We start from the raw sequence: 25,447 nt of genomic DNA, 5'->3' as shown, positions 1-25,447 counted from the left end.
TTCCGTCGATCCAGCGAGCGCATTCGGAAGCTAACACGAAGCGCGCTCTCTAGAACCATGCAAGCGATCGTGGATGGCGAAATCTACGCCCTCGTCCACGAACTTCTTGCTCTTCGTCGGAGAGATCCCGATCCCGACCTCCACGACCTGCTCTTCAGAGACATCACCGACGAATTGGACGCCATCATAGTGGTTGACGACATGGAACGCAGTCTACTGCAGGATATGGAAAGTGAAAAGCGAGTCACTGCGCGGATCAAGGTCTTGGAGCGACATCGGAACATTCGAAGATTGAGGGAGGCAAAGGAGAAAGTGGAGCTGGCTATGGAGCAGTATATGGCAGCGGTTGAAGCTCAAGCATGGGAACAGAAGGCGCAGGCGTCAGGTTTGGGGGTCCAGACGCGCGTGGATGAGGCTAATGAGGCACTGAAGAAGAGGACTTCTGAGTTTGAAGAGTTGAAGAAGATGTTGGAGTGAAACGAGGTGTCGTCCTACCACGTACTGCATGACTTCAACACGCCCTTTTGTACGAAGATCTTCGCTATTGCCTCTGGAGGAAAATGTGGCCGCTGCGGTCTCAACAAGCACTGCCTCTAGCAGATCATAATGAGCTACAGAGCCACAAGGGAAGGGCAATTTCTACAGAGAAGAGCCCAATCAAAGGTCAACTGCCGAGAATTTGCGAAATGATCCAAGGAATTGAAGACGCAGACTTGCTTAAGGCAGGTCCGACTTATTCACAATTGAGCGGGTCTTCACACTCACCTCTCAGTTAAGATTCGACTGCGCAAGTGCAGTTCAGCATCAAAGAAATGTGCCGACTACTTGAGACCCCATTTCTCACAATTACCACACAGCCTACCTTGCAGTGAGCTCAACGGAAAACCTAGCCACATAGAGCCCAACAGCTTCGCATCCGCAGCGAACACTTGGAAACATTCGCTACAAGCTTTTCGCAACCATGTCTGTATCGCCAGTATTAAGCAATGCCGGTAAGTCTCCCACCACCTTCTCATGGTTGATCACGTACCTGATCTACGTCCAGACCTTGCCACCAACAGCGATCGAACACCTTCAATGGATTGGGAACCCATCGAAAATGGCAATGACAACGAGCTCGCTTCACCCACCGCCCCCGAAACCCAAGCCGCCCGGAGCTCTGAGGCCACCTCCCCCCCGACCGAGCCACCATGGCGCCACCTTCCCCCATATCAAAAGTACTGCTATCCTTGGACAAAGCAGGAGCTCCTTGAAGCAGTGAGAGAAGACCATTCCTGGTTGAACCCTGAACCAGCCAAGGCGGAGTGGTGCAAGAGAAATCTCATGGAGAGCACTCATCCTGCTGTGACCTTTGCCCTGTTGAAGCAGTGGACGGTGGAAAGACTGGAAACTGCACGGCCCAAGAGCCGTCAGGTAACGGTGCAGCTTGGACCCCGCCGTAATGAGGACAAGGAAGAATACGTCGTTGTCGAAAGAAAGAAGAAGACGATTCGGCCTAAGCAATCATCTCACTTCGATGAGGATGATTACGTTTGGGTCTAGAAACAATGTTGGTTTGAAACGGCGGCGACAAGTGATGTCGGGTGATGGAAGTGACAGGCAGGGAGAGAGACGCTGGGGTGATTTACTTAGGGACAGAAGCCGGAGGGAAGCTTCACAGAGCTGCGATGAGCCTCATGGGGTTTCAGCTTGGTTAACATCCGGGTTCTTGTTTAGCAGCTCCCTCGGTGTCGCAGAGGCGGCTGGGGGAAATGCCAGGAAAGACGAGGCTGCAGCCTCGTCAGTAGCCGGGATTCTACCGAAGTCGAGATCTCGATTTCACACAGCATCTCAGCTTCGCAGAGGCTTTTACCTCGTACGATGATTCTTACATGCCACGTTCCCTTCTAGTTCTCATCGCCGCGTATTCGTGTGCAGGTCTACAGACAGCTGAGCATCCTGTGTCTAGAGCGGTGTCCTGTTGTCCCCGACATAGTCTCCAGAATGACTTTCCGCCCCTGTTCCCCTTTTGCGAGCTCTTCTTCCAGTTTCTCAGCTGCAGCTGTTCCTTCACAAGCTAAGTCTCGATCAAGTGCCGAAAGAGGAGGAAATGGCCGTCTCGTGACTCACAGGTTCCAATCGAGCTGTTCCTCAGAATCTAATCACGAAAGCCAACATTTCTCATGAAAGTAGCTTAAGACTCACGCCAACAACTCGAGAGCAATCGGAAAACGCCCAGCTTTCACCAAGACGGGCTTCATGAACTGACTACCCAGCTGGCACTGCTGTCGTCGGCGCTCTCTTGGTGGGAAATTACGCTGGCTCGCTCCGAATGGTGCGGCTGACGAGGCTGACCGTGCCCGTATCCAACTCCACTTGGCAAGCATTGGCACGTGGAACAATGCGAACACTCTGTATCGGCAGAATGGATAGCAATTTCTCCGGACCCTTGGCAGTATCGAGCAGAAGGCCTTTTGAAAGCGCGTGACTTTGTACGACTTGTCTGAAGTGTCGAGCACAACTCGACTCGTTCCCTCCGCAGGAGTGGGATTGGTCTCGCGGCGACTGCGCTGTCTCGATGGGGAGCAACCATCGTGTTCACCGGAAACATGACAAGCTTATTGTCTGTAACAGGACGTGTCCGCTCGTGTTCCTCTTGCTGGGCCGGCAGCAAGCTGATGTCTCGCCCTTCCTATTCCGTTCATCCCTCTGTCAGTCTGTATGAGCATGCGACCTTGGAGAGCTCTCGGTCGTGAAGCCAGGTAGGAAACTGGGCTATAAGGAGGCGTTGATCCACGGGTCACAGGAACACTGGAGAGCTGTCAATATCGGGAGCATTTTCAGCGACCGAAGCAACATTTCCTTCCACAGATTCTCACTCTTTCGGGGTAATACCGTCTAAAGCACTCCCAACCATGAAGCTATGCACCACCGCCCTCCTCGCAGCCGCGAGTCTCCTTACGACCACGCAATGCGCACCCAACCCGAACCCGGGCCCCGCCCTCGCCGCGCGCCAATCGTACGAAATCTACGGCCTGTGGGCCTACGAAGGCGACTATTACCTCAACAACCTGTACGACTGGCTGTTCAAGCTGGTCAAGCGTGACGAGAGCGAAAACGCTGGCCCAAGCGCGATCGAAAAGTCAAAGCACAAGCGTGACGACGAGGATCTCGATCTCGCCCGCCTCCTCACCGCGCGCCAGACCTACGAGTACGCCATCACCGTGGATTCGTACGAGGCCATCTACGAGTTCCAGCTCTGGTTGGAGGACTTTTTGTACCTGGTCCAGCAGTACGGGACGCCCATCAAGGTCACGGATCCGAAGTTGCCGCAGCCGAAGCCGTTGTAGTGGGTGGTACTGTATCCCGTCTGTTCGTCAATGGGCTGCAGGGATGTTGAGCCGCGATGGGGGGCGGCGTGTAGTCCGTCCAGGCACACCACGAAAAGGGATGTGAAGTGAAGTGAAGTGAAGTGAAGTGAAGTGAAGTGATGGCTTGTGTCTCTCAGAGATCCGGCATGCGTTCTCATTGTCTGGGTTTGTAGCGTAGTGCAGTGCAGGTCTGGAATGTTCGTTAGTAACTAATTCATTCAGTCGGTAGCCCATAAGTAAATAGTTATCATGGACCACGCAGCACGGCTCACAAGTCATGTATGTACTGTAGCTGCCAAATTGCTCGTCAGGTTAAAAAAAATGTCATAATTCCTCAAGCTCACCCACGTCTACTGACAAGCATCCTTTCGTTTCGATGTTTACCAGGTACTGTACTCGGTATGAACGCTAAGACTCCCGTCCAGACTGCCCCCTACTCCGTATGATACAGATCAATCAGTCATGCTTGTCTTTACCCGCGTGCCGATGTCTTTGTCATTGGGAAGTCTGACTCCTCCACATGTCCGTCTACTGGCAGCAAAGTCAGAAGCCATCATCCCATTACATCCCATCTCCTCCTACCCTTGCTACTCTCTATCGGTCTATCGGGTTATATAAGTTAAATAGCGGGGTGAGCCCTGTCGTGATTCCTAACACTGTATAAATCTAAACAAGCAAGCGGGCAAGCGGGACTATGTATCAAGTGTTGACCTTAAGTCGAGCACTCGCATTCTGTTGAAAGACATAACATGCACACGCACACACACAGTGCAATACAATACACTCGAAGCCCCAAGGAAGGACCAGGAGATCTCGACCCTTGCCTTTCCAACCTTTACATTTGCCAACCTGGCTGAATGAAAGGACGCTACTGAACCAACCCGAACGACATATACCGCATTATACGGAGTACGATAGGTTCTTTGGTCTACCACGACTAGTAAGTGTGTAGTATTTACGTATGGACGGTCTTCAACCCGACGTGTTCAGTACAAAGGTACCAGGTTGATGCAGACGTCAACCTCGTTCCTCTTCCTGGTTCACATTAGGGTACTTTGGCGATCTCCCTTTCGCTTTGCCACAGACCGTGCCGCTCTTCTCCTTTCCCTTCTCCTTCCTCGGCCCTGCTCTGCTCTGCTAATCCACGCTGCTGGAGTGCATCTACTGCGCCTTGCGCTGGGCTCTAGCTTTACCTCTTGTCTTTCCCCTTGACTCTACCGTAATACCACCCTAGATCCTCCCGGTCCTGGACTTGACTCGCGTAGGCCGAACTCCAAGTCGTCTGACGACTCTCATCACTGCCGCTACCATCCTTGCCCCTCTCTCCCTGCTTACGGGAGGAACGACCATGCGTGCATGATGGGCCCCTCTGTGACGGGATTGGACTCGAAGAGCAGTCGCTGGGAAAAGTCGAAGCTGAGACCAGCGATGGAGTCAAAATCGCGGTCCTCGCCGTAATGCTTCTGGCTCGACTCCCGTCGCGAGCATCCGAGATGGTGCCACTGGCGGTATTGCGCACGATACGGTCGATGTCCACGGATTGCTGCGTCGGACGAGACCGGTGGGAGAGTCTTTCAGGTGCTAACCGATTCTTCGTCATCGTAGAGACGGAGGTCGAGGTCGACTGTGGGAGCGTCAATGAGGCTTGTTGCCCCACCACTTGACCTGACGACGGCATGTACGATGAGACAACTTCATCGTAGAGCTTGAGGAACTGTTCTGTAGAATCCGACTTTGGTCTTTGTGTCGCGGGAGGTGCGGGAGGTGCGCGTGGCGTGGTTGGCGTATCTGGCTTGGAGGGTGTTGACGCCGCGACTGGTGCTGGCCGAGATCGCTCCGATTGCCCACATCTGGATTCAAATGGGACTTGGTGGGCATCCGCGCTGGGATCGACCTCTCTCGAAGGCGTAACTGACGAATTGCGGAGGTACGTGGCTTTCAAAGTGGACGAGTCTCGAGGACGACTGTCCTCGCTGTATAAACTTAGAAACAGCTCGGACGCGGAGGCTGGACGAGAGCTAGATTCGTTGGTTGGGGAACGTACCTGTACTGGCCTCGGACGCTGTTGCTGTTGCTGTTGCTGTTGGCTTGGTTGTCGTAGAGTGGCCGTTGACTCTGAGAAAGGCGAGGAATGCAGAAGGTTAGTGTACGTCTGTGCGGGATCGCGATTCTGTGCTTTCACCAAACGTCGTTGTCGCGAAGTGCTCCGTTCCCCAGCGACGCTTGAGAGGTTGCGCCAGCTTTGACTCGGAGACTTGTAGTCATTCAGTCCGGGGGTTTTCGGGGGGGATGAATAGACGCTTGAACCGCAATCCGCCATGACGAATTGTTCAGACTCCCAGGAGTCTCCCGATGAGTTGGTAGATCTCTCCCAGGTATCGGTTGAGACCACGGAACTTGGACGGGTTGGGCCCTGAGTTGCGTCCGGACGAGGCAGAAGTGTCGACGACGTGAGTGCCGGCTCCTGAGGTGTTGACTTCTCCCACGTCGAACGAGGGTGAACGTATTCTTGCTGCAACTGTGCCACCTCGTGCGCGGCATCTGGTTCATCCTCAGTGACAACCTGCAGACGCTCGTCTAAGTAGACACGGATACTGACCTCTGATTCTCGCTCGGAGACTCTCTGCTGATACGGGCTCCGGCCTTTGGAAGAACGGTCAGCGGAAACGGTGCTCATGGTCAAAACTGATTCAGTGGGCTGCTTGGTGGGTGGTGAGTATGTTGTTCTGGGGAGATATGGGGTGCTTGTTAATGCTTCATAAGGGTCCATACCTTCGAGGTGGCTTTCGTTTGTGTCTCCAATGAATTCTTCCGCTTGAACTCCAGTCGCATCCTGGGTGACGGGAAGTTTTTGCGGGCTCGGTTGGTGAGGAGCAGAATGGATTGGATAGCTCCAATCGTACGGGACCTGTGTCATGTATGCTCCATTGGCGGGTCCGCTCTTCTGGTACTGATGGGTGTGTTGTCTCAGAGCGGCGATCTCAGCCCTCGTCTTCTTCATCAGGATAGCTTCCTCATCATTGTGCAGGATGACCGCGTCGAGATCGATGGTGGTACCGGTGGTCTCTTCAACAAATCCTGCCAAAGTTGCAATCCAAACATGAACCCATTGCTGAAGGCTAGGATTGCCGTATTTCGCGACGAAAGCACGGGTCGCGCGTGAGCGGAACGCCCACCTCATGTCAAGAAGGATCTGTAGATCGCTTGTGATCTTCGAGAGCATGCAAGCTTCGCACCCGTCAGTCTGATACTTCCACTTTAGATCCCGAGACGAAGCCATGAAGGTCTTCCGGTACTCTCTAGGGTCAAGCCATAAGGCGTGCAGTTCTCGTAGCCTCTTGATACGACTGTACAGCTCGGGGGCTAGCATTTCGCTGTGGGAGATGACATTATTGAGGCGAATTCCGACTTCGAGCTGGACATGACGAAGTACTAATCGAACGACGTCGTAATGAAGGCACTTGTGAAGCGAGCAGAGATGGCCGCGGCCAGGTAACAGGAAATTCTCCAGTCGGCTTGATCGGAGAGATGAGGGTAGGGATTTCGTACCCTGAGCAATTCGCAGTGATAGGGCCTCTGGATCCTCATTAGGTCGGAACTGCAACAGTTTGGCGAGTGGCGGGACAAACTTTTGCGAAATATCTTGAATATGCATCTTGTAAGCGATGTTCCACGGGGATAGCGGCTATAGGGCACTCACCTGGTCGTAATTCAGAAAGTTGGTGTTGGTATTGTGAAGAATAGCAAAATGCGACGGATTCGAACTCAATATGATTGCGACAAGTCTGGAAACTACCGTCCAGAATGGTGTTTGCTGAGTCGTGCAATTTGTAAAGGAGAATATGAGAAGGCTTGACACTATAGACAGGCACAACCGATAATATCGTGGCGGAAGACAAAAAGACAAAGAAGATCCGACAAGGACGACGCCATATCTCCCTAGGATGGTCTTGAAGGACGACACAAAGGATCCATTGTGGATGGGAGCACAGAAAGTCCACAGCTCTTTGTTCATCAATGATAAGGAGCCAGGACCCGGCGTAATGGGTCAAAGTTCCCCGTTTGCGCAAGCACGTACATAGAACCTACTGTAAGTAATGGTGTTGAGGTCTGGTGCTCGTCGAAAGGGATAATTGACCGCCAGAATAGAGTAGAAGTTGAGTCTTGTTTTAAGATGCCATTTGAGGACACAAGTTTCCTAGGTCCAGTCATAATCGTACACATTATCATGATCCGAAAACCCTGCAAGGACCATGAGAAGGCACATAAGCCTTTCCTGAAAGCCGTAAACCAGTGCCTCACGTGCGTGACTCAAAAAGGATACCATGGAAAAATCGCGTGCATTAGTTGGTTTATACAAAGAATTCCTCAATGCATGCCGTCTGCATGGAGGATCGCAGGACTTCTGGAATGGAGTCCTGCAATATGGTCGGATATTGACTTGGCATCAAAGCCACTCTTGCGTCTGGTGCTTCGCCGTGAAGCTGACTTTACTTCTTTCTCCTCCCTAGCTTCCTCTTCGAGGATTTGAGGACCGCCATGTTGTCTGTCGTCGAGGACCTGCCTCTGACTTGAACGGGCTTGTTGCTGTGCATTCTGTACGTCAATCTCGGGCGAATTAACCACTGATGGCTGAGTCAAAGCGACATCAGCGTCTAACTTCTTCTGCGCAGCGATTCTGTCGCGTTGGTAGCGGGCTGAGACATCTCCGCCAGTCCATGCGGTGCCAAGAATGCGGTCCCAGAAAGTGAAGAATGGCTGGGAGAAGTTCGTCTTGATGCCCCAGCTCTGATGGTGTACATCGTGATATGCGGCATTGTTTGAGGTTATATGCTGTAATGGATCCCATGGAAAGGCGTAGCCACAGTGATCGTCGACTGTCTTGATTGTAGCACAAGTGAAGAAGACCATGCCCTGCCGCACCGTCATGCCCGTCACTAGGTATGCTACGCCAGTCCCGAGCGTGTCGAGCATAAAGCCTTCCAAAGGGTGGTTGTAAAGAGCCCCGTAGGCATAGGGGACATACAGCCGGTGGTGCCGGGAATGGAGGGTGGTGTAGAGGAACCTGTTCATATGCATCGCCCGGTGGAGGAAGTATTGCCAGGTATCCACGATCAGGATGGCGACGGTGAATTGCACAAGCTGGATGCCGATCCAGTAGATGAATTTGGCGGCTGTTGTCTCCCACAATGCGAATGAACGTGTGGGGTATATCCCTCCAGATAATGCTCCTGCAAGCTGAGGGTAGCTGTGCTGCACCTTTCTCCCCAAGGACAAGGAGTCGATGCCAACGACACTGAGCACACTCGGGAGGTATCCTTGAGCCAGCCGCAGGCGCTGAGCCCAGACTGCGATATCATACTCTTCTCTGCCAATAGTCTCGACTGGATCAAACTGCGCGATAAGCAGCCCAAATGCTGTCTGGATAATCTGTTGGAGGATGACATCTCTGAGCACTTCGTATCTGGTGACATGATTGCGTTTGAGGACCTCAGCTGGAGTGTGCAGCCTGTACCTCGAGCACAATTCATAGACGTCTAGAATATGGAAGAAGCCAGACACGACCCAGTAGGCGACGACAGGCGACAGCAGTTGTAGTACCGGGTCTGAGATGCCTGGCAGCATTGGTGGGCGGGGTCTAAGGGTATATGATGGGAGAGGAGGCAGCTCCGGAAGAGTAACGTTCGCCATGTTGTTGACCATGCAATGAAGACAAGGTTCAGGAGCACGGATGATCCGAGGTGCGTGTTGTACCGAGTGCAGGTATGTCGATGGTTTTATAGGAGTCGTGTACGGGTGGCGCGGATGCAGGTGCAAGGAATGTCGGGCGAAGGACGGATGTCTCTTGCGGGTGGCCCGATAGAGGAACGAAAAGAGGAACTAAAGGAAGCACTGAGCGAAGAAAAGGAGAGTGAGAGAGTGTGAGAAGGAGACAAGCTTGTGGTGCGGGTGGAGAGATCTTTGAATGTAGAAAACAAATGCTGAGATGATCACGGCTTCAGGGCTCCAGGACTCCAGGGCTTCAGGAGTTGCCGGAGATGAAGTGCATAGTGACGATGCGCGAAATTGGCCACCCGAACAAATCGCTCTTCATTGTGAAGAGTAGCGTGACGGATAAGATTAGATCTTTGCGGTCACGTGAAATTGAGGAGCCAAAGAAATTTTTGGCGGCAGTGAATGAAACCCCACACTACTTGCGAGTGGACCGGAATTCGATCTTCGAGCCCCTCGTTGACAGCCTGCGTTGAATCTTTTTTTCCCGCCAGTTCACTTCGACAACTTGACACCTCGACGTCTCCTTCGCACCCCTTCCTCCTCTACTTCTCTGCCTTGCTCAGCGTTCTGTCAAAATGATCATTTACAGGGTATGGAGGAGATGCAGGCGAAACTCCTGAAGATTTTTGCCCCGCCTTTGATGTCGCAAACTGACGCTCTTCACATTAGGACATCATCAGCGGCGACGAGCTTGCGTCTGATACTTCCAAGATCATCGATGCCGGTAACGGGCTGTGGGAGATTGATGGCAAGATGGTCACAAAGGGGTCTGAGAACTTCGGTCAGTCACGACGCACACGTCCCTTCCCGGTTCGAAGCCTGTGCTGACTTGTCGCGTACCAGCACTGGAGGGTGCCAACCCGTCTGCCGAAGGTGAAGATGCCGACGAAGGCACCGAAGAGACCAAGGTGACAGTCCTCGATCTGGCCGATCAATTCCGTCTACAGAAAATTGAAGGCGGCATGTCAAAGAAGGCATACCAAGCTGAGCTCAAGAGTAGGTTGCACGTTCTGGTATCCATAGGCGGCCGGACGGCACCGACTGACTTTCCCACTAGAATACATGAAGGCTCTGACCGAGAAGTTGAAGGAGAAGGGAACTCCGGAAGAGGACATCAAGAAGTTCCAGTCCGAAGCACCAGCTGCAGCCAAGAAGATCCTAGGCAACTGGGAAAACTACGATATCTACCAGGGTGAATCCATGGACGAGAACGGCATGTACGTCCTGGTCGACTTCCGGGAGGATGGCATGACTCCGTATGCGACCATCTGGAAATGGGGCCTCGAGGAATACAAGGTGTAGATGAGACGTCGACAGTTGCTGGATGCTTTCAATTTCAGTGGGTGCATAGCGATAACTTGTTATCGTCCAAGCATATGACCGAACATTCAGAGTCGTAACGTGTGACTTAGCTTCCGTCAGATGCACGACATGCTTGGGTCCGTGACAATTGATAGTGCTGCATTGGCAAGCCGCAAACTAGTTGACATGCAAGACAAGGTGGCCGAAACCTCATCTCAGCGATCTGGCCGGCAAGACTGCCATTGGCGGTCACAGAATACCTTTCCCCACAGCCACCGACGCAACGTCATGCGATTGGGTGTCGCTGTCGAAGGAGGAGGCGGAGGGTTGCAGGCAACGCTGTTTCCTGCTCCATAACAATACCCAGCACTGCGGACTGGTGCCTCCAGAGCCCATTCAGACTTTCTTCACCAAGTCGTCATATCTTTCGCTTCCCCTCACCACCTACTGACCAGGTGTGTTGCAAGTACGATCGGCTTTGCGAGGGAAAACGATAGCCTTCGAGATACCAACCACTCAGATTCTATCAATTTCCTTCCCCTCGCTCGCTCCACACTTCGTGAAACTGCTCTCGTGCTCAGTTTCCCCTTCAGAAAGTTATCGTGGCTATCTAACATCGCTCTGTTGGCCATCTCACCTCTCATGACACGATAACAAAGTCTCTCTAAGCCCATCATGGCGCCTTTCTTCCGCGACATCTTTATATTGGCAACCATCATCACTTCCACCGTTGCCATTCCGACCAGCGAGTCACTGCCTCACACGTCCCTTGAAACGAACGTCGCCTTTACACACCGAGATAAGCCGGCAGGGCCATTTCGCAGGCTGCGTGACGCCATTATAGAACGGATTTGGTCAGTTCCTGGCAAATCACCCTACAAGTCCTCTCCAGGCTCCAGACTACCAAAGGCGCCGGAAGGCTTTCGCGCCCGCTATGGCGCTGATGTTGTATTGCGCTTCCGAGTGAGGACGCAGGAAGAGGCTAAGGCCATATCGGAAGCAGCAGATATCCTGTATTTGGACATATGGGAAGCAACGAATGAATGGGTGGACATACGGATAGCCAAAGAAGTGGTGCCTTCCTTTATTGGACTCCTTCCACCATCGCTACACGACTCATACGTCCCCCTGATACAAGATATCGCGCGGGCAGTCTACGACACATACCCTGACTCATCGTCGCCGCATGAAAGGGCGCTCATATCGAGCCTAATGGATGCGCCCGACTGGCGACTGAAGGGCAACACTCCCCATGACCTGTTCTTCCAGGACTATCAGCCTCTTAGTGTCATGTATCCTTGGCTGCGCCTGCTCGCGTCCCTTTTTCCAACCCACGCATCTTTGACCACTATCGGCACATCTGCTGAAGGTCGCGATATCCCTGCATTACGGATCGGCTCACGTTTTAATTCTAGCACAGCGGACTCTCATGACTCTAGGCATACATTGCTTATTGTAGGAGGCACTCATGCACGCGAGTGGATTTCAGTCTCGACAGTCGCCTACATCGCCTACAGTCTCGTCACCCGATATGGTCACCCTCAGTTTTCCGAGGTCACCAAGATACTAGATCATTTCGATTTGGTCTTCATTCCTGTACTGAATCCTGACGGATATGAGTACACCTGGACAACTGACCGACTGTGGCGCAAGAACCGACAATCTACGTTCATTCCATTCTGTCCCGGCATCGATCTGGATCGTGCATTTCGCTTCGGTTGGGACGGTTACTGGAACAGGGATAACGCCTGTAGTGACGACTATGCTGGTCCAGAGCCACTTGCTGCGGTCGAAGCTCAAGTACTGACAGAGTGGGCCAGGAATGAGACAGCCTACAACAATGTCTCCTTCGTGTCATATCTCGATTTCCACTCCTATTCGCAGGAGGTGCTGTATCCGTACAGCTACACGTGTGACACGGCTCCTCCCAATCTCGAGGATCTGGAAGAAGTGGCGCTCGGCATCGCAAAATCGCTCCGCCTGACCAACGGACATGTCTACAACGTAGAAAGCGCCTGCGAGGGCGACGTTGCTTTCCAGAGCGAAACAAAACAGACTCGGGTCCAGATAGAAGCCCAAGGTGGTTCGGCCCTGGATTTCTTCTACCACGATTTGGACGTGAAACTCGCATTCCAAATCAAGCTCAGAGATACCGGGACATATGGCTTCTTGCTGCCAAGGTCACACATTCTACCGACTGGTCAAGAGGCTTACGAGGGCGTGGTCGGTCTGGGGCGATGGATGTTGGGCAATCATGGCATTGAGAATGTTGACGACCCGCGTTCAGTATGGGGCAATGAGGATCAAGGCACTCCTTCTCAGAACGTGGGAATCACTCAAGGAGCTGAAGAGTTGAGCACCGAGGAAGAATACGATTTTGACGAGAGTGACTTTGAGTTGAGAAGAAGACGGCGAAGATGACAATTTCCTCCACATTTCAGGCGGCGACAACTGAAGTCGTCTCATGAACAAAATCTCTCCTAAAAGCTTCTCTGCGCGATATCCACGCCGCGGGCATGATCTGCATCACCCATCAAGGATGAGACAAGCTCGAGCACCCGGAATGGTGTACATGTATACGCTTTGCGACAGTTTTGAGCGACAGTCTTGGGCGTTTCAAATTGAGAATTGGTGCTCCAAGGTGTCGAGAATCTCAACCGCGGAATTGTGCATGGCGCCTGGCGATAATCACTATGCAACGGTCGTCAGGAGCACAGATTGTCTAACCACAGAACATGTATGTACAAAACGATGTCTCGAGCACAAACAATCCTATCCAGGCTGCGGGTCTCGACTCGCGGGGGATCTTTACTGCGTACGAGGTAGACCCGAGACGAGACCGGGAACCACGTGGGCGTAGTCGACAGGATTCAAGCTTCAAGGCGAGCCAGGACGAATCCAGGCACCAGGGTCCGACCTTCTCTTGACCGTTCTAAGTGGCTGATCCGCGGTAAATTGAGGTGTCGGAAGGAGGTCGGCGGCTACCCTTTGATGACTATTTGACACATGAAATAGGGGCCTGCATCTGAAAGGGAGACGCGAGTCTGTGAACCTTTTTCATCGCTGTACTTGGCCATCTGTTCGGTCTGGAGGTGACTATTGTTCTTGCACTTTGACAGCAGTCCACGATAACGCCTAAGTGACAGCGGCCTGCAGCTGCGTTAGGGGCACATGGAGGCTGGGGGGCAAAGCTGGATGCACACAAAGTCACATTGGTTTCCGGCCTTCGTCATCCGAGTCTAACCCTCTTGTGGCAAGCGCTAGACCAGTACCGGCCAATCAAGAAGCCACATGCGTCGCTCTAAAATTGGATTTGAAGCTGGATCCCTGATTTTTGTCCTTTGTTGACATCCACTTCATCACGGCTTCAGTGCCGCCTCGCCCTGTCGTGCTCTATCAAACCCCGTATGCGCCTTTTCTGGCCATCTCTCATGCACGTTGGCCGCTTCCAGAAATGCGTGGACCACCCTAGGCTCTGCGCTTGACCTGGATTGACTTCCGATCGACTTCTGTCTCGAGTTGACCAGGACTGGTGTCTCGCTTGAGCTACCGAGGGCGCAGGAGTTCGCTCCAGGAGTGACATGCCTGTCAAGATTCACAACGTGACACGGGACGTTTGTCGACATGGGCACCTGTACGTTCCTATTCCTCAGCTGCAGGTGTTCAGATGAGTTCTTCGTGTTCGAGTTTATTGTTTACTTCCGACCCGGCCTTGCGCCGACAGCTGGCGTCTCCCGCCTTGATTCCATCTTTCTCAAATCTCTTGCTCTCCGCTGTCGATATAGCCACCTTCGTCTGCCATGTGGAGGGACCTGTCCTCTACTCTCTGACTGTAATCTACTCCTTGTACTCGCTCCATTCAACGATAGCCAGTCAATTGCTCTCCCCGCACTCACAGGCGTCGTTGGTCGAGACAACCTCACTCTTACCTCAGTAACCGCCGGACCCTGATCGCTCCTGCTCTCCTGCAATCACCATCATTAGGCGCCTCACCAGACTCGACTTGCTGCTGTTCACGCCTACCTCATCTCCTCTAATTGGACTCGATTCGAAGTCAACATCGCTCGTCATCGCTCGTCCAATCCTCAAACATACGCGCACCTTGCCGGTGCTCATTGTCACCCAGTTTCAGCTTTCCAAAACGGGCATACTCCACCTTGGCCCGTCAGTACGCTGCCTTTACAGAGCACAATGCTGGAGCCATGCCTATGATTTGAGGCCAACCTCGGTTTCAACGTCTGTGCAGAAATAGACCTATTCTGGACCCTACGGATCTCTCCATCCCGTTGGCGTCACCTTCCTTGGCCTGGACTATATCTCATCCCATCCAAGGCACACTGAAGATACTTCTCTACCCTGAGAGCCTATACTGTCTACCCAGTGGCCTGGTGCCTTGTATAACGAGCTATCGGTTCCATTGGTCTGGTCTATTAGCGTTTCCTTTGTGCGCTTCTTCTTTTGATACCCCGGGTTATACTGCTGGACAGCAAGCCCTAGCAAAGGCGATTGGGACTTGGCCCGGACAAGACAAAAGTTGTGCTTCTGTTTCGACCTTCAGCTTCACCTAAGACACATCAACATGGCTCCAACAACTCTGATCACCTTTTTAGTGTACGTCAAGCCCTTCGTCGCTGTTGACACAAGCTGACTGATTGCAGCCGCACTCCACCTTCGACCAGATCAGTCCAACTTTATGGCTCCTGGGACAACTTCTCCACACCTTATCCCATGCAGCGGGACAGTCGTACCGGCCCCGAACATTGGTCAGGCTGTCATAGCTTCTCCAACATCATCTGTGATGGAGATGTCGAGGGCAACAATACCCCTCGGGAAGGGGGACTGAAGATGGGCGGGACGTACTGGTACTATGTAGGTGGAACTTTGCTATGCTGAACGTGCTTTCAACCAACACCTTTTCTCACAGTATACACTGGACGACGAGATCGAATTCCACAATTCAGCTGAGCCGGCAACAACCACGTGCCCTATGCTTCCCGGCCAGCTAATCAACGTTCTGAACGTGCCCTTTGCGCTAAGCAGCAGCGGTCGGTCTCGAAATGACAGTGTGAGCTCGACAAGCTCCGAGTACCGCACGATGAATCCTACAGACAAATTCCTCAACCCTCGGCCAGCCCCAGCAAAGCCAGCATTACCGCGTCTGAAGACTTCCCCAACTTTCTCACAGCTACCTTGGTCCTCTTCCAGTTCGCCAATTAGCGCGACCTCGGTGTCTAGCAGGAGAGGAAGATCCACCTCATCTCGTGCACCATCTCCGCCTGGCAGTGCCAATATCCTAGCGCTCGTTCGACCGAAGCCATCTGCTCAAGAGCCTAGCAGGTCTACATCACGCGGGAGTAACCGGTCTGTGGGCATCATTGGCGGTCTTCGAGCTTTAGCATCTCCACTCCTGATGAGCCCGGGAGGGTTCCCAGAAAGAGGCCGGACCCCCACAGACGGTATCAGATCGCCAGTGGTTCGCTCACGGGCCGCCTCCGCAAGAAGCGTCACACCGAAGCGAGCTCCGCTTGGGCCGACCCCGCCAACGACCGAAGGACAAGGCAATCCTGCTTTGGCACCTGTACGCGAACTTGCGTTGCGCAAAGATTTTAGTGACGACACTGAGAGTTCGGCCGCCGTGCCGATTTCATCCTTCGCACAGCATCGTCGACAGCGCTCCCTGTCGCGGGAGCCCTCATCCTTACGCAATTCCCAACAGCTGGACACGTCTCCCGACTCAAATAACTTCAGCCACACCACTGTCCCCTATCACCCCCTAGAGACCTTGAAAGAGGTTGCTTCTGCAGCCAATACACCTGTCTGGCCGCTTACAGCTCTGAAAGTTGATAAGCACGACGCGATCGATGATGGCCGGCTGCCTCTCGATTTGGAGAAGAGGTTACCGACTTTACCAAATACACCGTCCTCGGCGTATCCGCCAAGTGCGGTAGAAGAAGATGTTCAAGGTGGTGAACCAGAAGACATTGCGAATCTCCGAAGCCATTTCTCCTGCACGACCGTGGACACTGAACCACGTACGGACAGTTACATCCGTAACGACAACAGCCATTTCTCAGACTGGACAGATGCACCAACGCGGTTTTCACCACAATCAGAGTATGCCTCGAGCATTGTCGATTTCGAGCCAATCAGTCCACCGCCCGGGCTGACATTACACTTTCAGCTCGACAGCCAGGAAGATCCGCAGGAGTCGGAGCGTCATGGGTACGGCTTTCTCAAACAAGATGGTCTCCCATCAGCCTCAAGTTTCTCGACTGTCAGCTCGATCGCTTCTTCCACAGCCCCGGCTTCGCAAGACAACGTTAGCAGCGCCAAAAGTGCACATTTCTCCTGGAGCAAATTCCAACATTACAGCTTGCCAACCGAAGAAGCCGGTTCGGGCAACACGCTTAAGCCGACATCGGCTGTCGATCATGTCGACCCTCTTGTTGTGAATGATCATGCTGCAGGTGTCTACCAACCTCAAGTAAGTGGGGTTCAAGAGGTCTCTGTTCCTCATTCCAGCAGCATGCAGCAACTTCTTGACGAATTGAGTTATCTTGGCGATATGATTCAACAGCATTAGCATCCTTGCGGGCTCGACCCTTGTATTGTAACAAGCTTGGTCTACATGCTTGTAGTCCACTCCTTTTCAACGATTTATTGAGATGGTGATGGCGGTCTTCAGCAAGGTTTGTGAGCGGATCTCACAATGAATAGTGCAGCTAGCAACTGTATGAGTGGCATGTGCAGGGAAACGGCAGTTAATGGAGCTTTCGAAGACAAGGATATCATGTACCCAGGAATCGACGGTGGGTTTTCAGGTTACGACTTACCTCTCGATGGACGAGTGAGCTTATCGAGTGCGATGGATGACAGCCTCGTCATTTGTTAACGAGGCTGCGAGAGGCTTGGCAGGGATGGCCTTCCAATCACCTTGCTACCGATTGCGAAGTGGACGGACAGGCGACACTTAGACATAGAAATACCCCAGTAATTTCCAGCATCTGTCAGAGAACAGAGCTACGAATGACGAATCAGACTGTTTCTGATCTCTGCACAAGTATTGACTTGCTCGGATTCTAGAAGAGAGTGTTGTGCTTCTGCATTTAACCTCACGCGTTGCACGTGGTGCGGTCTGCCATAACAACATTCATTGCTTTCGAAGAGGTAGCCGCAGATTTGCAGAATCGTGCTATTCCTCCCGCAAATCATATCGATTGGCTGCTACGTCGATGAGGCGCTACTCCGTTCATTGATCCGGCAGGACCCTCACCACATACGTCGAGGTTAACAGAAGCCAAGATGCATCAAATATCCGCCCGTACGGCCATCGAGCCATTCCTGCCCGCTCTCTACGCATACTGTCCGACCATGGATCTCGTTGCAACAACGACGAAGAAGGATAGTGTGGATGTCTGGAGACTGAATGGGCAGAGAGTGTTTGGCGCCAATTTCGCCAAACAGGAGTATGAGGAGGAGGATGGTGAGGTCAGAGAGGCCGAAGGAGAGAAGGAGAAAGACGCGAATGTCAGAGGCGTTGTGTGGAGGAGGGACGGTGAGTCTGAACTATCACACTACATGGCCATTCCTTCTGCTCGTCCGTCACTTATCCGAGGTATTCGGCATGGGAAGCCTGCTGTCACCATCAGTCCTCCCGCTTTACTTCTTGCCGATATTAGCCTAATGGTGTTGCTTCGCTTCAGGTCAAATTCTCGCCGTCGCCTGCTCGGATGGCACGATATCCCTCATCAATGCCTTTACAGGCAAGATCGCACACCGCATATCCGCCCACAAGCAGCAGCCTCCACTTTCCCCGGCGTCATCACAACAATCTGGGTCTCGATCTCAGCCGCACCCACGCCGACGAAGTTCCAGACTTCCCTCCCACACGCCCCTTCCCCCAACAGTCACCTCCATTTCCTGGACGACGCACTTCGCTTACCCCTCGCCCAGTGCAGTCCGGTCTAATCTGCCTACGCCAACCTCAACGTCACTCGATCAAATCCTCTCGCTCCGTGCCGATGTGGAGAAACTACTGCATCTCAAGGCTGACTTGCCCCACTACCTCAGCACCGTCGACATTGAAACTTCTCTGCCTAAACTCGCGACATTGCCGCCTACAGGAGGTGGCGTTGATGACGATGTCTTTAGTAGCAGGGGCAGTGTGGATGTCATCTTCCACGGTGGCGGAGATGGTGATCCGGGTGGGAAGGGAGGGGTGGATGTTCTCATGGTGGGCTTGAGTGACGAGAGTGGCTGCAAGGTGCATCTGAGGATCTTTGACGCTTTTGAGGTCGGGACGGTGGACGTGCGAGGTGTCCTGCCTGAGGGGGGACCCGCTAGGGTGGTGAGGATCGAGAGTCACCCGTTCCTTTCGACCATCTTCTTGGTGGTTGAGATGGCGTCTGCCAACAGTGCAGGTGATTCGTCATTGCATCTTCTCGGGCTGGATTTGAGCTTCATACCGCAGACTGGTCTGAACCTCGCGCTTGTGTCGAAGAAAGCGACCCAGCTGGGGAATCTGCTGCGGTACATCTCGCAGGTGCAGATGCAATTGGTTGCCGAGGTCAAAGCCGCGTTCGATCTACCAACCAAGTTTCTGCGCAACGTCAACGAAAGCCTTGCTGAGGCCGAGGAGAGTGCGGATTTTGTGTTTGCGGCGCATCACCTCGCTGTGACGGGGGATTGTGATCCGAAATTGAAGGAGTGGCTCGTCGACGAAGTTGGGGAACGGGGGCTCAAGCGATGGGAGAAGGCGGTGGGCGACTGTTTCGAAGTGGTCAGAAGGATGACAAGTGAGTGTCTTGTGCCGGCCCTGGAGAGATGTCTTATTGTGTTGTCGAGGCTGGATGGGCTTGCGCGATTTGGGCCGACGAGTAGCAAATTGGGTCTGGACGAGAAAAGTATAGCAAAAGTTACGGAGACGGTTGACTGCATGGGGGTTCTTACCGAGGATCTCTTGATCGACGTGGATTTGGAGATGAGGGAATTTGCGGCCTTTATGAAGTGGTTGAAGTGGGAATGCGAGGTCGAGGCTTTGGAGGAGGGGAGTGAACGGGCTGCCGAGTTGAGGGAGAGCTGGACGGGTGAAGGCGAGCTGAAGACGGTGCTGGAGTACGTCGTTGGCGCGATGAATGAAAGCCGGTTGAAAAAGTACTTGGTCAAGGAGGAGGAAGAGCAACCAGCTGGTGGTCCGGCCTCGTTCGACGATGACCCGGATATAGGGTTCTTTGCTGAATACATCAAACGAAGAGTCCGTGGCAGGAAGCACAAGAAGATGCCGACCTTGGGTGATCTGGTTGGACGGATGCAGAAACAATGCGAGTCGGTGTTCTCGCAGATTGCAGAGACTTTCCGGAAGAGCATCCTCGAGAGCTATCTGACGGCATTGCCGCGGCAGTGCGATGGCAGCAAGATGGACATCAAGGTCATCCCCGATCAGACCGACATGGATTTGTACCGCCTTATCGCGCTATCTGGAGACCGGCAAGACGATCATCGCGTTCTCCAGGTTGTGGTCACGCTACAGCAGAGTGCCGCAAAGACCTTCAAACACACGGTCAACACGTACACTCTTGCGATTCCGGATGCCCACGGGATCCTGGACACGAAGTTTGTGGACGACAAGGAATTTCTCATACTTGTCGAGACGGCCTCGAATGCGAGGATCTACAGCCACGACATTATGGATGAGGATGACGAAGCTTTGGGATGGCGCCATGCCTTCGAAAACACCCAAATGAAAGGCTTGAGACCTGCCAGACTCGAGGTCAATGGGCGGGTTGGTAGGAGAGCGGTCGCCGTGCTTGACAGGGACGGTCTCGGCTATGCCGTCTTCGATCTCGATGCTGAGGATGATGCTGCAGAGACGGACGGCGGAGGGGACTCGTTCATGACTGGTTGAGAGAGACAAAGAGTGGCCGGCGGCGGCGATGTATTGAAGCTGCGGAGTTCTTCTCACGTTCTACACACGTGGTTCCCAAGCTCGGATGATGGATGATCAGGCTGTCAAATTGCAAGTGAGGCTCTCTTTGACGGGGCGCGGCGCCACTCGGTAGGAGTGATTGGCTGCCACGGCGACCCAAGCGCAACCACTGCAGGCACCGTCAACGGGCCTCCGGGAACGACACACCCATGACAGCAAGTTACAGTCGCATCAATAGATTCAGCGAGTCCCAAGTAAGCCTCAAGGAGCCAGGCCGGGGTCATGGTCGTGCTTGAGCGGACCGGAAATGGGGATGTGACGGCATGTTGAGCAGAAGCTGCAACCTCGTTCGGGGCCTGTGTAGTAAGTAACTACAGGTATTAGCTGGGTTGGTTGGGGCAGATCGGGTTAGCTAGGCAGCCGAGGAAGCGCAGTGCCTGGCCGGGCTCGCCTGGCGTGGCCCGGCAGCGTCCAGCGAGTCCAGCGAGCGAGCGCAGCGCAGCGCATCCAGTAATTACTGTATCAACAAATCCATCCCACTTCACGACTCTCTGTGTGCAAAACGCAAACCGAATTTGCTGCGCTTTGCAACTTCCAAACCGCCTTTTCCCTTGTCTCCCTCCTTCCTCAACAATCTCACCGGTCATTCAGCTCCCTGCATGTCGTTCTTTCCCTGACTCCAGACCCGGGTTTTCACTCAATTTGGCTTCACCAGTGCCGCGTCTTCAGACTTGATTTTGTCCACGCTCTCCCCCCTTGACCGCTGCTCGGTCCAGCCATCATGGACGTCAGAGCCGTCTTAGAGAACACCTTCTCGCCAGGTACGATGTCCAGTGTCATCCCCAGTCTCAGATTCCGACAGCGTACTGACTTTGTCCAGATGCAAACATCCGCGGCGGTGCTGAAGAACAACTCAGACAGGCCCGTGAGGGCAACTTCGTGCGTCGCCTCCACGCAAGTTCAACCGCAACCACTGACTGCCTCATGTCTAGTCCGAATACCTTTCCATACTCTCCCAAGAACTCGCCAACGACCAGGCTAGCCCTGCCGTTCGACAAGCCGCTGGCCTTGCCCTCAAGAACGCTTTCACCTATCGCGACGTCACCAGATTACGAGAAGTTCAGGCAAGATGGCTACAGGGCGTCGATCCTCAAATCAAGGCTCAGGTCAAGGAATTGGCTGTCAAGACCCTCACTTCCACACCGCAAGCCGCGAATTCCGCGGCCCAGTTGATTGCGACTATTGCGGCCATCGAGCTACCACGGAATGAGTGGTCTGATTTGTTGCCTTCTCTCGTCCACAACGTCGGCTCCGGCGATGACAAACTCAAGCAGTCCAGTTTGACGACTATCGGCTTCATTTGCGAGTCGGATGATGTCGAACTGAGAGAATCTTTGGTGGGATACTCCAACGCCATCCTGACTGCCGTCGTCCAGGGTGCCCGGAAAGAGGAGGCTAATCAGGACGTGCGACTCTCGGCTCTGTCGGCCCTGAGCGATGCCACCGAATTTATTCGCAGCAACTTCGAGAACGAGGGCGAGCGCAACTACATCATGCAAGTCGTCTGTGAGGCTACACAATCTCAAGATACCCGGGTCCAGGCTGCCGCTTTTGGCTGTCTCAACCGCATAATGGGCATCTACTACGACAAGATGAGGTTTTACATGGAGAAGGCCTTGTTCGGTCTGACTATTGCAGGCATGAAGAACGAGGAGGAGGATGTCGCCAAACTGGCCATCGAATTCTGGTGCACAGTCTGCGAAGAGGAAATCAGCATTGAAGATGACAACCAGCAAGCCCAGCAGGAGGGCTCAACCGAGCTGCGACCGTATTTCAACTTCGCCAGAGTTGCTGCTCGTGAGGTCGTCCCTGTCCTCCTTCAGCTGATGACGAAGGTATCCGAAGATGATGCCGATGAGGAATACAACGTCGCACGCGCCGCATATCAGTGCCTTCAGCTCTACGCGCAGACCATTGGTGGCGACGTGGTGCAGACCGTACTTTCCTTCGTCGAGGCCAACTTGCGAAGCGAAGATTGGACCCACCGGGATGCTGCTGTCTCATCTTTCGGCGCAATCATGGATGGTCCAGATATCAAGACCCTTGATCCTCTGGTCAAACAAGCACTTTCCGTCTTGATCGGAATGATGCAAGATCCGGTTGTGCAAGTACAGGATTCGGCAGCATACGCCCTGAGTAGAATTTGCGATTATTGCTCAGAGTGTATCGACCCATCGGTACATCTGCAACCACTCATGCTAGCTCTTTTCGCTGGGCTCATGGGTAACCCCAAGATTGCCGCCTCTTGCTGCTTGGCTCTTCTCAACCTGACCGAGCGATTTGTGGGTGAGGAGGGCGCATCCTCAAACCAGCTGACACCTCATTTCCAAGCCAGTGTCACCTCACTCCTCGCAGTCACGGAGAAGCAGGATGCAAACAACCAACTCCGAACGGCTGCGTACGAGGTCCTTAGTGGGTTCGTGACAAATTCCGCCCATGACAGCTTGCAAATTGTTGCAGAGCTCTCCAACGTCATCATCCAGCGCCTCGAGAGTACGATCCCAATGCAGAAGCAGATTGTCAGCATAGATGACAAGATCACTCTGGAGGAATTGCAAGTCAGCCTTAGCAGTGTTTTGCTTGCTATCGTTCAGAGACTCGAACAGAACATTGGACCACAAGCCGATCGCATCATGCAGATCAACTTGGAACTGCTCAACGTCACTGGGAACACGAGCGTTCCAGAGGTCATTTTCCAGATCGTCAGCGGTTTGGCAAACGCCTTGTCCGCCGACTTCCTCAAGTACATGGACTCTTTTGCGCCATACCTTTACAACGCGCTGGGCAACCAGGAAGCCCCGGAAATGTGCTCCTTGGCTATTGGCCTGGTCAGTGATATTGTCCGTGCTTTGGAAGACAAGGCCCGACCATACTGCGATACCTTCATGAACTACCTGCTCAACGACCTCAGAGTGAGTCCACAACGAGATAGATGTGCGCCTTTTTGCTGACAACTCTTCGCAGTCTGATAAACTCTCCAACGCGCTCAAGCCCCCGATTCTAGAGACCTTTGGAGACATCGCTACTAGCATCGGTGTACACTTTGAAACCTATGTCACAGTGGTTGCTGGTGTTCTACAACAGGCTAACAATGTGTCTGTCGCCAACGATGTCTCGTTTGACATGCTTGACTACATTGTTTCACTACGCTCAGGTATCGCAGACGCCTGGTCAGGGTTGATTCTTGCATTCAAAGGCACTGACAAGGGTATGCTAACCTTGCCGGCCCATGTATGACTTGATGCTAACTTCGAGACAGTTAATATCCTTCAATCCTACGTTCCGCCGATCTTCGAGTTCCTGCAGACTGTTTCCCAGGACATGAACCACAACGAGGGTCTTCTTCGCGCCTGCATGGGTATCATTGCGTGAGTACACTGCTCTACCAAAGTTTGACCGATTCTAACCGTCTGCAGCGATCTCAGCGAAGCGTTTCCCGGCGGATCGCTTGCCGACTACTATCGACAGGACTGGGTTCTCAAGCTCATCAAGGAAACTCGAACCTCGCGCGATTTCACCCCCCGAACCATCAACGCAGCACGTTGGGCAAGAGAACAAGTCAAACGACAGACTCAACATCAAGGTACTATCATGAATGCCTCATGAACCTGATGCTAGAGTATCTCTTATACCCGATATGCGTTACTCACGATCCCCGGCACCATCACCGCCGCCCCGAACCACCCTTGCCCACACACAGCCCAGCACCAGCACCAGCCCCAGCACAGCACCTTCAACCCACTCCTGTCAGAGCGCTGATCACCATTTGTGAAGGTAACGGCCACTTCCCATCAGAAGCGGACACCTTAATCGGAATCCCGGAAGATGATGAGGATCCTGGCCGATCACAAAATGGAGAGAATGGTCACGTGGACACTCTTTACCCCCTCGAGAGCCACCTGCATGGCGTAGGTGACATCCATGCTCCCCGTCTCGACACCGATCGCGTAGTCAACCTCCTCCCGCACCCATTGATTGCATCGCCTTCATCATCGCAATGGCTCGACCTGAATGCTCCCAATGTTTCTCCCGCGGCTGGCGCCATAACCCAGAGTCCGATTGTACCTCCACTTGATCTGCAATCGCGGTTACAGCAACATCAGCAGTATCTCGGATTTGGGTCTCCTGACAACGTTTCCATTCGCGACTTTGCTACATCAGGAGGACCATTACAACCGGCTGCCAATAGAAATGTGTCGTACTCTTCCACCATCCTGAGCTACGATGGATACGTTGACTCCCCAGATGCCGATACCAGCTCGGCGCTACCACCGGATTGGAGGTGATGGTACAACAGGAAAGATATTGGCAGGAAAAGGCGCCTCTTCCACGTCCCCCAGGGATCTGGAGACAAGATTAATCAGTCCCGGCAGGATTCATGTTCAGACCAGAGGCATTGTTCGGATTAGATACACAAGACAGCGCCATGATACCCTTTCGGGGATAGTTCCACCCTTTCTGCTTTCTGTTTGATCTCGAATCATGCACACCATTACCCGTGCTCTCCAGGCCCTCTCCTTTGCCAGAAGATAGTCCCTTAGAGAGCTGAAAGATTGGTTTTCAGCCAAGACGAACGGTGCCGCTGCCGAACCGGGCCTCCTTTTCGTCATTGCTGTCGAGCATTCCCGCGCTGGGACGATTCATCAGTGGCACGTGACCGGTTCCCAGTTTTGTACGGAGTATCGGCCGATGCAAGCCAGCGTGAGTCCTTGCTACAGGGCACACCGGTGCAGCATCCAATGCACGCCACTCTCATGTCTTGTCTGATCCGTCGTAGAGCCACGAGGTAACAAGACAGGACGGAATGAGGGAAGAGAAAGGCAGCAAAAGCAAGATCTTAGTTGATATATCCTGGAGAAGCAAGAGGGCCTTAACCTCGTAGCATACGCGTATGACAGCAACAATTACGAATGCGCGCGCGCGAGGCCGGCTCTTGTTGGACCAAGGAACCTACTCATCTCTCTTTTCATTTGTATATCTGACCCAAAAGGTTAAAACAGCCCATGGGGCTATATGTATGCGACCTCCTCCAGCT

At 53.3% G+C, this 25,447-nt stretch overlaps 10 protein-coding genes across 10 annotated transcripts; 8 read left to right on the top strand and 2 right to left on the bottom strand.

Moving 5' to 3' along the window:
- Window positions 1-57: 57 nt before the first annotated feature.
- On the top strand, window positions 58-477 carry G647_08746 (uncharacterized protein; the record flags this gene model as incomplete). The annotated part of the gene is made up of 1 exon (XM_008733053.1): window positions 58-477. The coding sequence occupies one exon, from the start codon at window positions 58-60 to the stop codon at window positions 475-477; it is 420 nt and encodes a 139-aa protein (XP_008731275.1).
- A 484-nt stretch (window positions 478-961) lies between these two features.
- On the top strand, window positions 962-1,542 carry G647_08745 (uncharacterized protein; the record flags this gene model as incomplete). The annotated part of the gene is made up of 2 exons (XM_008733052.1): window positions 962-992; window positions 1,046-1,542. 2 exons carry the CDS (start codon window positions 962-964, stop codon window positions 1,540-1,542), a joined length of 528 nt encoding a protein of 175 aa, XP_008731274.1.
- A 1,352-nt stretch (window positions 1,543-2,894) lies between these two features.
- Window positions 2,895-3,329, top strand: G647_08744 (uncharacterized protein; the record flags this gene model as incomplete). Its single annotated transcript, XM_008733051.1, has 1 exon — window positions 2,895-3,329. One exon carries the CDS (start codon window positions 2,895-2,897, stop codon window positions 3,327-3,329), a length of 435 nt encoding a protein of 144 aa, XP_008731273.1.
- A 1,210-nt stretch (window positions 3,330-4,539) lies between these two features.
- Window positions 4,540-7,005, bottom strand: G647_08743 (uncharacterized protein; the record flags this gene model as incomplete). Its single annotated transcript, XM_008733050.1, has 1 exon — window positions 4,540-7,005. The coding sequence occupies one exon, from the start codon at window positions 7,003-7,005 to the stop codon at window positions 4,540-4,542; it is 2,466 nt and encodes an 821-aa protein (XP_008731272.1).
- Window positions 7,006-7,718: 713 nt separating this feature from the next.
- On the bottom strand, window positions 7,719-9,041 carry G647_08742 (uncharacterized protein; the record flags this gene model as incomplete). The annotated part of the gene is made up of 1 exon (XM_008733049.1): window positions 7,719-9,041. One exon carries the CDS (start codon window positions 9,039-9,041, stop codon window positions 7,719-7,721), a length of 1,323 nt encoding a protein of 440 aa, XP_008731271.1.
- A 659-nt stretch (window positions 9,042-9,700) lies between these two features.
- Window positions 9,701-10,427, top strand: G647_08741 (uncharacterized protein; the record flags this gene model as incomplete). The annotated part of the gene is made up of 4 exons (XM_008733048.1): window positions 9,701-9,715; window positions 9,795-9,906; window positions 9,969-10,121; window positions 10,183-10,427. The coding sequence occupies 4 exons, from the start codon at window positions 9,701-9,703 to the stop codon at window positions 10,425-10,427; spliced, it is 525 nt and encodes a 174-aa protein (XP_008731270.1).
- Window positions 10,428-11,102: 675 nt separating this feature from the next.
- Window positions 11,103-12,848, top strand: G647_08740 (uncharacterized protein; the record flags this gene model as incomplete). The annotated part of the gene is made up of 1 exon (XM_008733047.1): window positions 11,103-12,848. The coding sequence occupies one exon, from the start codon at window positions 11,103-11,105 to the stop codon at window positions 12,846-12,848; it is 1,746 nt and encodes a 581-aa protein (XP_008731269.1).
- A 2,158-nt stretch (window positions 12,849-15,006) lies between these two features.
- G647_08739 (uncharacterized protein) lies at window positions 15,007-17,010 on the top strand (the record flags this gene model as incomplete). Its single annotated transcript, XM_008733046.1, has 3 exons — window positions 15,007-15,038; window positions 15,086-15,296; window positions 15,352-17,010. 3 exons carry the CDS (start codon window positions 15,007-15,009, stop codon window positions 17,008-17,010), a joined length of 1,902 nt encoding a protein of 633 aa, XP_008731268.1.
- A 788-nt stretch (window positions 17,011-17,798) lies between these two features.
- G647_08738 (uncharacterized protein) lies at window positions 17,799-20,331 on the top strand (the record flags this gene model as incomplete). The annotated part of the gene is made up of 2 exons (XM_008733045.1): window positions 17,799-17,982; window positions 18,131-20,331. The coding sequence occupies 2 exons, from the start codon at window positions 17,799-17,801 to the stop codon at window positions 20,329-20,331; spliced, it is 2,385 nt and encodes a 794-aa protein (XP_008731267.1).
- An 802-nt stretch (window positions 20,332-21,133) lies between these two features.
- On the top strand, window positions 21,134-24,018 carry G647_08737 (uncharacterized protein; the record flags this gene model as incomplete). Its single annotated transcript, XM_008733044.1, has 6 exons — window positions 21,134-21,173; window positions 21,233-21,291; window positions 21,345-23,324; window positions 23,377-23,620; window positions 23,672-23,780; window positions 23,829-24,018. 6 exons carry the CDS (start codon window positions 21,134-21,136, stop codon window positions 24,016-24,018), a joined length of 2,622 nt encoding a protein of 873 aa, XP_008731266.1.
- Between the last annotated feature and the right edge of the window lie 1,429 nt (window positions 24,019-25,447).

This window comes from Cladophialophora carrionii (assembly GCF_000365165.1).
Source record: "Cladophialophora carrionii CBS 160.54 unplaced genomic scaffold supercont1.8, whole genome shotgun sequence".
Taxonomy (NCBI): Eukaryota; Fungi; Ascomycota; class Eurotiomycetes; order Chaetothyriales; family Herpotrichiellaceae; genus Cladophialophora; species Cladophialophora carrionii.
This window is presented reverse-complemented; position numbering and strand designations above follow the sequence as displayed.